General features: G+C 32.7%; 1 protein-coding gene and 1 pseudogene across 2 annotated transcripts; both read left to right on the forward strand.

The window, feature by feature from the left end:
- The first annotated feature begins 557 nt into the window (after nt 1-557).
- Nucleotides 558-3,564, forward strand: LOC143589232 (nudix hydrolase 8-like; annotated as a pseudogene). The gene is made up of 8 exons (XR_013145235.1): nt 558-928; nt 1,483-1,706; nt 1,794-1,859; nt 1,923-2,060; nt 2,142-2,219; nt 2,352-2,402; nt 2,977-3,120; nt 3,225-3,564. The product of XR_013145235.1 is annotated as a nudix hydrolase 8-like (transcript).
- Nucleotides 3,565-8,792: 5,228 nt separating this feature from the next.
- On the forward strand, nt 8,793-10,304 carry LOC143589248 (uncharacterized). Its single transcript, XM_077070073.1, has one exon. The coding sequence runs from the start codon at nt 8,793-8,795 to the stop codon at nt 10,227-10,229; it is 1,437 nt and encodes a 478-aa protein (XP_076926188.1). The 3' UTR covers nt 10,230-10,304.
- Nucleotides 10,305-10,983: the final 679 nt, after the last annotated feature.

Genomic DNA, 10,983 nt, shown 5'->3' on the forward strand with positions numbered 1-10,983 from the left:
TCAGCTTACTCTTTACAAGATTTTCCATCTTTTTGTTAAAGTGATATGACTCTAATTCGCAGGCAAACTAGTGTTAGAACATCCGGCCTGGTAAAATGACATGGCACGTGAGGACCAACAAAAAGAAAGTTTTCATTTGACCGGTAGAACACATGTCATACCAACCATAATTTCTCCACTTCAAGTAAAAATGTAAAAGAAGAACATGCTTGCTTTAATTCCGCCTAATACTCGTACTTTATTATTATATAAGAACCAAATATTGATCCTCGCGCAACAGAGTTGTCACTGCATGAACCTCCTTCCTGTGACAAGATTAACGATATTGGTATTGTCAGTTCTCACACGAAGATTGACCGGACAGGTTTTACCAAAGATATTTTTTTTAAAGATATTTTTATATATGTGATATAAGAATTATGTGAACAGCACGTGATTCCCGTGTGTAATAGACCCCACAAGTTTTTGGATGGATAAAATGATTTGTCAATAATTTAAACTTTTTTCAATACTTGCGTAGTTGCATGTAACATACAATACAAATATTATATATGCCACAATAATAATATACAAAACCTTCATAAGCTTTCTTGCTTATATTTTATAACCCCTGTTTCCTGTTACTTCATCATTTCTGGACACCATTTTTAGTTTCATCCGAAATTGACAATTTCCAAGAATACCCCTTGTTTTCATCAAGATTCTTATTTATTTTTAAAAGATTATGTTCTTTGATACAAACCCGGGTATAAGTTGTCTTTAGGATTTGATTTGTGGTGTAGATTGGAGTAACTAGTCATGGATTTGAAATTATATTATGCAAAATCAATCTTTATGTCGAATTCGATTGGTTCGATGTTGTCTTTAGCTACTTCCAACTTCAAAGCTTGTTCTTTTAAGGCCTCACCCTTCACTTGCTCTTACAAAGGTATCATTTTCCTTCAATCTTTAAATCAATTTACGTTGCAGCTTGTTTTCTGTTTACCTGTCACTTTATTGTATATGAATTTTTTCAAATGCTCAAAAAAATATATGTTAATGTTTTGAATCAATCAATTTGCGGTGCAGCTTGTTTTCTGTTTACCTGTCATTTTATTGTGTGTGACATTATTTCAAATGCTCAAAAAAATATATGTTATTGTTTTGAATCACTTAATTTGAGGTAAAGATTGTCGACTCTTTACCTGTCACTTTATTGTGTATGACATAATTTTAAATGCTCAAAAAAATATATGTTAATGTTTGAATCACTCAATATGAGGTAAAGCTTGTTGACTGTTTACCTGTCACTTTATTGTATATGACATAATTTCAAATGCTAAAAAAATATATGTTAATGTTTTGAATCACTCAATTTGCGGTGCAGCTTGTTTTATCAGTCACTTTATTGCATATGACATTATTTCAAATGCTCAAAAAAGTTACATGTTAATGTTTTGAAAGATTGTGAATATTATTAGCTTTATTTCTCATGTTTTATAGGTAATTCTATTGGTTTTGTTGGGCAAGAAAGATATGATGTGGGAAGCTATTCATATAGGTATGATCATTCAAGCAAAAACCCGAGTTTGTTAACTGAAAGGTGAGTTCTTGATGCGTTTGATGATGAGTATGGTGGTGTTGTTGTGAATCTGGATAAATTACCATTTGAGACTAATGTTTTTGCCTCGCTTCTTCGGTCCTCTGCTTCAATTTGGAGAAAAGAGGTATAGTTCATTCTTGTTGAAAAAACTTGTTCCCAAAATACCCTTTTGTCGTAGGCGGTTACGATATGTTTGTTCATGTATTTGCAGGGTAAAAAGGGAATTTGGCTAAAGTTGCCTGTAGAAAAATGTGATCTTGTTCCTATAGCAGTAAGGGTAAAGCTTCTGTTGTTATTATTATTATTATTATTATTATTATGAAATGTATATTTGTTATAGGAAGGATTTAAGTACCATCACGCGGAAACAAGATATGTTATGATGACATATTGGATTCCTAATGAACCGTGTATGTTACCCGCGAATGCTTCTCATCAAGTGGGAGTCGGTGGGTTCGTTATGAACGACAAGAACGAGGTAAGTCTATATATACATATAGTAGTTTAACATGTTATGAATTTGTACAAGTTTTTTTTTTAATTAAGAGGTCGGGTGCAGGTTCTCGTGGTTCAAGAGAAACACTGTGCACCCGAGCTTTTCGGGCTTTGGAAGTTACCTACAGGCTTCATTCTTGAGGTGTGCATTGTTATCTATATCTGTATCTGTGTTACTTATTAAGAATTTTAGATGGACACAATAGTAATTTTACAATTTCAAGACAACCCATGTGACATTTTTGAAATCTTTTATGTTTTGATGTTTGACTAGTCAGAGGAGATTTTCACCGGAGCTGTAAGAGAAGTGAAAGAGGAAACCGGGGTAAGAATCCATGAATAAAAAAAGATGTACCACAATATTAAGGGTGTGAATTTTTGGCACGATACGAATTGACGGGTTTGGGTTTAGTATAAACGGGTTAGGGTCAGTTTCGGGTTAACCAGTGAGCACGTTTAGCTAAATGGTTTGTGTTCGTGTCAACTAGACGGGTTCATGGGTTGACCCATTTGACCCGTTTATGATTTATAGTATTTAAGAAAATGTGTTTTATACTTTTATGTCACAGGCTAAAATAGACATTGATATAATATTTATTATTAGAATATATTTATTTTATATAAATTTGAATTTTGGTTGTTAAGTTGTAATTTTAAGGTAATATATGTAAAAAGCAAATAAGTTAAACAGGTCGTGTTTGTGTGTTGACCCATTTGACATGTTTATCTTTTAATTTATGTTTATGTCAAAGTTAAATTGATAAAGTATTTCTTGGCTGTTCAAAAAAAAAAAAAGAATTCGTGATATAACAGTTATAACTAAAATATAAATGTTTTATAAAAATGTATATTTATTGTTGTAAAACTATAATTTTAAGGTATATTTATTCTTGTTCCAGATTGATACCGAATTCTTGGAAGTTATAGCTTTTAGGCACGCGCACAATGTGGCTTTTGAAAAGTCGGATTTGTTCTTCATCTGCATGCTGAGACCTGTTTCAAGTGAGATCAATATCGATGATCTTGAAGTTCAAGCAGCCAAGGTAAAACGGGCCGGGTTGATTTTGTGTACACATTAAATATCTACACAAACAAACACAATAATCAAATATCTAATATTTCATTTTATTTTATTTTTTTTGTATAGTGGATGGCGTTGACGGAGTTTGTTGAACAACCGTTAATCAAAGGCGACAACATGTTCAAGAAAATCATAGACATATGCATCGCTAGGATCGGGAAGCGATATTGTGGATTATCGGTTCATAAAGTTGTCTCAAAGTTTGATAACAGATTATCTTCCTTGTATTATAACGTTGTTGATGATCAACGGTTTGATGGTTGCTCAACTTGAAATTTTAATTTTAATGTATGCAATTATATGTATACATGTTGTGTGTATATATGTGTATACATACTGATAAGAGGTTTGTGACATGACATGTATATATTGAGACATAAATGTATAGATGATTATTACAGTTTGTTTTGTAGACCTAAATATCTTTGTAGGAAAATGTCACAAGTTGAGTGTAGTGAAAAAGATATCAACACGGCTAACCAGTATATCTAAATGGGTTGGGATGCAACGGGAATAAGTTACAATTAAGTTGTAAACACAATGTAAATACGTAAAATAATTCATAAATATGTTGACATGATAAGCTTAAAATATATTTTAATTTTGTTTTTAATTGGGCTAACTTGTTAATTTTATTAATTTTTATTTTAGAATAACCTAAACATGCCCATTTATTGTATGGGTTAGATATAACTTTGATGTGGAGATTTTTTTTCTATATTATAACTAGCTTTTATCCCCCGTATTACGGGGATTGTTTTATATAATTTGTTTTTAATATTTATTTATTTTTTGAGTTTTTATCTTTTTATATTGTATGAAAGTTAATAATATATCTATGGTTTGATGATAAATTGTTTTACAAATAAATGAGATGTTATAACCCGGTTTAAAAGCTATATGGTTTTGATGAGACCCAAGACCCGTTTATTTTTTTTACTATGAAATTGGTTTTTTAATTATAAATAATATTTATGAAAGTTAATAATATACTTATGGTTTAATCAAATTGGTTTTTTTAATTTAAATAATGTATATATCTTTTTTAAACTAAATAAGATATTATTTTTTATTATATCTTATTTAATAGAATTTTTACATAAATAATTTGGTGAGAATAATTTTTAATTTAATAAGATTTTATAACCCGTTTAAGGAATATCTGGGTTTGGTAAGACCATACCCATGAATTCGGGTCAAATGCATGAGAAACCTCCATTTAAAAATCAAGCAAATCTGGTGACTCCAAAAAAAGGGGGAGCGACCACATCGCGACACGTAGGATTTTTATGTCTTCGTTTATATATATATTATAGATTAATTATTAATTTATTATATTTAGTTTGAAGAAAACTACTTATTTATGTAAATAATTATATATTTCTATTTTCAACTAATATCTAAATGATTTTGTACTTCAGTTGTGTAGCCATCTAATTTTTGTATGTATGTGTATGATTTTGGTGTAAAGTTGTAAAAATAATATATAAGAAAATCATTATGTTGTTTATATGTTACATACGAGTGAAAATATGTAAATTGTTCGAAATTTTAGGGTAAAGAAGAGATCTGATGACGAACAAAAACCGGGCAATTTGATAGATGAATGCTTATATATGTTGACACTAATATCAGTGAACATATGTAACATGCTTCAAAAGTGTGTGCCCTTCATGGTTTTACAAAGGGAAGGTAAAAATGAGAATTAAAACCACATATGATTAAAGCTGAAAAGAAATGGAGAGCATATGCAGTTTAAAGGCAAATAATATTCACCATGGATAAAATTTACAGCTTCACATGCCATCAATTGATGGATGCATTATATGATCAATGTCATGAGCATGTGCAAAACAACAATTGTATACAAGTACAATTGGGTAGCTAAATAAGACAGCTGGTATCAGATACACGTGTGTATAAAAACGAGAAATATTTTAGTCACAATGTAATGTCTTTTGGTATGTTACTAATTAAAAGAAGGAAGAAAAAGAGTGTCAATAGTGCTCTCAACTTCTCGTGGAGTCGTGGTGAATGAATTTCAAGGTGTAGTTCAAAATGATCTTCCTAGTGCACCTCCCATGCACTATGCAGGTTAAACTCGATATTAATTTGATTTCGGCTAGGGTGCGTACTTAGGAAGATTCCTATCAATTAACTCTAACTAAGATGCAATTGTTCATGTTTTGCTAGTAAAAAAAAGAAAAGAGGCACTAAGTATGTAAACAAGCCAAGTGGACTCAGCTAAGCTAGAGCTCGACCCATTTAATGTAAGAGAACTCAAGCTCGAGTTAGGCTCGTTCTAACCTCTATGTCTTTTACTTAAATATTATTTAATTATTTAATGATTATTTATTGTGTACGTAATACATTTATAGGTTATATATATAGTCTAATATAATTATATAAATCATCAAGTTTTAATCATAATCATATATTATATTATGTAAATGTAAATATATGTTTACATAATATTGTTTAACCTTGATGTATGAATCTCTATCTCACATTCATTTGTTTAATATACCTTACAAGTTTAAGCTCGACTTTATTTAAACTTTTAACAAACCAGACGATCAGTATAGAGTACTTAACGAGTAGCTCAACCTCTTCATACCTACAACAAGAACTTCTAGAGTTCTAAATGATGAGTTTGTTCTTTCTAGTACCTCTTCATGGGGTGCGACGACTCCCTTTGTCCAAAAGAAAAAACATAGTATGTGAAAGGTATTTGATTAACAATAAAATGTTTCAAGATGATATAATATGACAAATGGAATATGTGAATTGGTTGATAGGAGTAAGTGAGAATGTGAAAAGCTAAGAATTGGTTCAAATTTGAAAGGTATGCAAAGGTCAAGAAGCTAGTAAAGATGCTCAAGAACAATTACATTAGCATCTCTCTCTCTCTCTCTCTCTCTCTCTCTATATATATATATATATATATATATATATATGAAAATGTTATTGTATAAAGACTCATTATCGCATTCACCATTGATTTCATTTAAAAAAAACATGATCACATAATAATTAGAAATAAATTGAAAAAAATATAGGTTGCGTTACTTTCTTCACGTGTAACTCTTCTTTCTTCATGCATAACTATTTATTTCATGCATAATTAGTTTTTATTCATACGTAACTACGTTACTTAATGCATAATTACGCACCTTAGGACTTTGTAAGATAAGTAGCCTTTGTATTTAAACCTTTTCCATTATATATTATAGATTTATAGACATTAAAATATAATCATATAATCAATTTCTCTTATCAATTCAATTCAAAAGAAATTTCTCAAATGCATGAATTGAATTCAAATGAAAGATTCCCTTTTAACTACCCAACCAAATATTCAACACGTTCATTATCTTGTCTCTAGCAGGATTTGAATGGCAACCTAAAAATCACATCTTTTAAATTAAATTGTATATATCTTAAATTTCAATAACTTAGGCCCATTTATCCAATTCTAGAACAACGATTCTCTTACTCGTTTTGTCCCAACAAATAGCAAGACAAACCCTTAGTGGAGTATGAGAGTTGCAAGTGTTCCAACCGGTTTCATTTGAGAGACTAATTGTTCTTTGACAAAGTTGTGCTTTGGAAAAAATACTTATATTCGTTTTCTTGCTCCATTGATTTGAGAGACTTGTGTCTTTTCAAGAATAATAGTGTTCATAATTCATAATTTTATTTATATGGCTTGGTAAACGATTTCTATATTCGTGAATCGAGTTAACCTGATTACTTGATTATGGGTTTTATACACTTGCGATTTTTTCTAGGTCTTATAAGCTTCCAATTCAAAATATTCCGATTATGGGTTTTAACTAGATTTCACGGCGTTGCCTCTTCATTCTTGTCAACGACAACGTCGACTATCAAGGTTTCTACGAAAAATACAGCGTATGATCAAAGTCAACAATGATCGAGAGGTGTGATTCGTGTGAAATGTGAAACCACACCTCCTATACGTGGGTTTGTGCGGAAATGATGTAATGCTTATCTAACACTTTTCATAAAGAGCTTTCACATGATCACAACCCATGATCTAATATGTTCAAGCTAAAGTTTTTTATTTAAGAATACAAAAATACAACTTGGTACAGTTACGGTAGTTGTTTAAGATTAACGAGACGCATATAAATAATAAACGAAACCAGCACTAGATAATGATGCCACAATAAATCATTTTAACTTCGAATTTAAGTTGTGACAAAGCATTAGACACACTTAGATTTAGTCTTAATAGAAGTGATTATTTTGTTTTGTTGTGATGACCTCCTTAATACGGAAAGGAATGATATCAAGAGTGAAGAAAAGCATACCCACTAACATTCTTTTCCCTTTTTCTTTTTATTTATTTTATTTTTAATAGAAAAGCTAGCGTTGGCATCTCGAAACAAGAATCAGCAACACATTCAAGCAACCTCCTTGCATCTAATTTACCAAAGTACCCCCATAATATACCAACCGATCTAACTTGATGGATTTGGTATCATCACTAATTCATGAAACTACTCCAATATTCATCTAGTACATGTACAAGTAAATGAAAAAAAATATAAAAACTAGGTTTGTATTTGTCATGCTGTGGACCGGGGGGGGGGGGGGGGTAATAAGGTGCACAGATTGTATGAGTTAAGTTTGTTTCACTAAATTGAAAAATTTAATCTGTCAACGTAGATTAGTAGCGATGCATGTATAGCTTATAATAATAATAAAAAAGTAATATATTAGAAAAATGAATTGCACTTTATGACCAAAGCAACACAAATTTGATTGGCATCGGTCGATGCCAGAGCTACAGTTAGTAAACACTCAGGATACTTCGAGTTTTACAAATCGAATAAACGCATATTATAGTAGCGATACCCATAAAGCTTATAATAATAATAATAAAGTAACATATTAAAAAATCAAATACAACTTACGACCAAAGTGACACGAATTCGATTTCTATCGATGAGCTTCGGTTAGTAAACGGCCAAGATACTCGTATAACTCATAATACAAAACATAACATAACTAAAACGACGTTTATTTGATCTGCAAAACACGGTCGTTGGAGCAGCAAGTCGAAACGTATTTAGTCGATTTCAGATTTGTTCGATAGAGTACCGGAACTAAAACCAAAAAAATTTACAAATTCAAAGCAAAGAAAAACCGAATGGCATGGCATAAGCCGGTGCACGTCACATGGACCAATAACAATCTCGACAGGAATTAGGTCCATTTCAACTACGTTCGCTACAGTGTCATAACAACAAAATTACAAATTTTAATGAAAAAAAAAAGTGAATGACGTGGTACGAGCTGGTGCTGTGCCGTTATATGAACCAATGACGATCGGGCACCAACCCGTTGATTTTTATCTTATATATATAAACGAGGGAATATAAAAAAGGAAAAAAATTATATGAAAATATAGCAAAAGGCAAGCAAGTAAAGCATATATAGCTTCAAACCAACTCCTACTTTCAAGATCTTTAATCTTTACCATTTGCCTTAGCTTTCAAGATTTGTTCTTGTTCTTGTTTTTTCATCACCAACATATTCATTCAATTCAATTCAATTCAATTCAATCCAATCCAATCCAATCCAATCCAATCCAATCCAATCCAATCAATGGAAGAAACCACCATAAACAACCCACAACTCCCACCAAACCCAACCAAATTCTACACACAATTTTTATACAAAGCAATATTTGTATCTATATTCATTATACTCCTACCATTATTCCCATCTCAAGATTTGATCAACAAAAAAACAATCAACACCACAAGTTGGGAGTTTTTGCAACTTGTTTTCGTGGGGATCGCGGTATCTTACGGGCTTTTTAGTAAACGAAACGATGAAGCCCGAAAGGAAGACGGCCTGTTCAAGCCCGAAAACACGCAGTCCTATGTGGCCAGGTTGCTTCAGGTCTCATCGGTTTTCGATGATGATCATGACAACCTGGCTACTGGACCCACGTCTGGACCTGATAAGGTCCAGACGTGGAATTCGCAATATTATCGAGGAGAACCTATCGTCGTCGTGGCTAAAGAGTCCGACGAGGATGCCTCGACCGAAACACCCCTCGTTTTACCCGTTCGAAGCTTGAAAACGAGTGTTTCTGGTTCTGGTTCGGGTTCTGATTCGTTTTCAAACCAGAACCAGAACCAGAAATATTTTAATAGGTCAAACTCGAGACGCATTTCCCGAGTGAATCAAGAAACGGAACCCGACAAAAACATCGTTTTACGCTCCCCGATCCCGTGGCGATCGAGATCGGCGAGGATGGTGACCGAACCGAAAGAGGACTTTCATCAAACACCTTCCGTGCATGAATCATCTGAACCAAATTCCATCAATTCACCTTCTTTTAAATACCAATCTTCCAAATCTTCACCAAACCCTTCATCAGAAACCCAAATTCATCATTCAATTCCAACATTATTATCCGAAACCCAACCAATTGATGACGTCAGACGACGAAAACTCACCAAGAAACCATCTTTCTCCAAAACCCCTGCTCCGCCACCGCCACCACCACCACCACCACCTCTGCCACCACGTCACCGGCCGGTAAACCTAAACCACCACGAGTTCAGAAGAAACCCTCGAAGCGTTCCGGAGGAATATGAAAGTAGACCTCGAAGATCGGCAGATTTCACAATAAGAACCCTAAGTGAGACGTCAGCAAGACGAAGAGAATCAGAATTGGATGAGTATTTGTCACATGATAAAGAGATTGAAAGGTTTATTGAGAGAAAAGGGAGTCAGAGGAAGCAATTAATGGAAGATTCAGATGATGATGATAATAAAGAAGAAGAAGAAGAAGAAGAAGAAGAAGAAGAAGAAGGTGGTGGTGGTGATAATAATAATAATAATAATAATAATAATATTAATATTAATAATGTGAAGAATGAAGAAGAAAGTAGTAGTGATAGTGGTGGGCCAGATGTGGATAAGAAAGCTGATGAGTTTATAGCAAAGTTCAGAGAGCAGATTAGGCTGCAGAGAATAGCTTCCATTAGGAAATCAGCTGCTACTGCTACTGCTACTGGAGCAAGGTGAGGTTATTATTATTATTATACGATCACTTTGTATGTATGTATAATAATAATAATAATATTATTAAGGGGTTTTTGATTGGTGGATGGATCTTATGATATGTAAATTGTTGTCATTATTATTGGGTTATTTTGCTTGTTTGCTGGTATTTTTAGTGATTAATGTTTATACTAGAGGTGTATCAACCAGTTTCAAACTTTGGATTGAAACTGGTTCGTTTTGGACCTTTAGGTTAACAAAAGTTAAAACCATCGGTTTATTGACTGGTTTACGGTCGGTTTAGGATTGGGTAACAATTGGTTTTTGGACGGTTTCGGTTCGGTTAACTGGTTTCATTTGAGAGAGTTACAAACGGGTTTCTATGAAATCAGTTTAAAATCGTTTCGGTTTGAATTTTGGGTCGGTTCGGTTAACAGGTTTTTTTACATGCGGTTGGTCATTTGGTTCAATAGCGTGAGAAGGTTTAGGGTCTTAGGTTCAAAACTTGACTCGATGGGGGTTTTTCAAAATGATGGATTTCCTTCTTGACGATGTTCTGGGTCAAGTTAGGCCTAGAGCGTAAAGATTAATATGGATGGTTGGCATCCCGTCTTAAAAAGGTTTACTTGGGGGTAGTTTTAAACACTGTTAAATTTATACATGTTTAGGGTTCGACCATCATATAAGTAAATAATCGATTTATGTATGATAGTTGAAAGATATTCGATGTTTACATGAATTATGCATACATGAGATAAATATTGTTGATCGAAGCCAC

This window comes from Bidens hawaiensis, unplaced genomic scaffold, assembly GCF_021521415.1.
Source record: "Bidens hawaiensis isolate Kalapana, Puna unplaced genomic scaffold, B.hawaiensis_p1.1 tig00037285_1, whole genome shotgun sequence".
Taxonomy (NCBI): Eukaryota; Viridiplantae; Streptophyta; class Magnoliopsida; order Asterales; family Asteraceae; genus Bidens; species Bidens hawaiensis.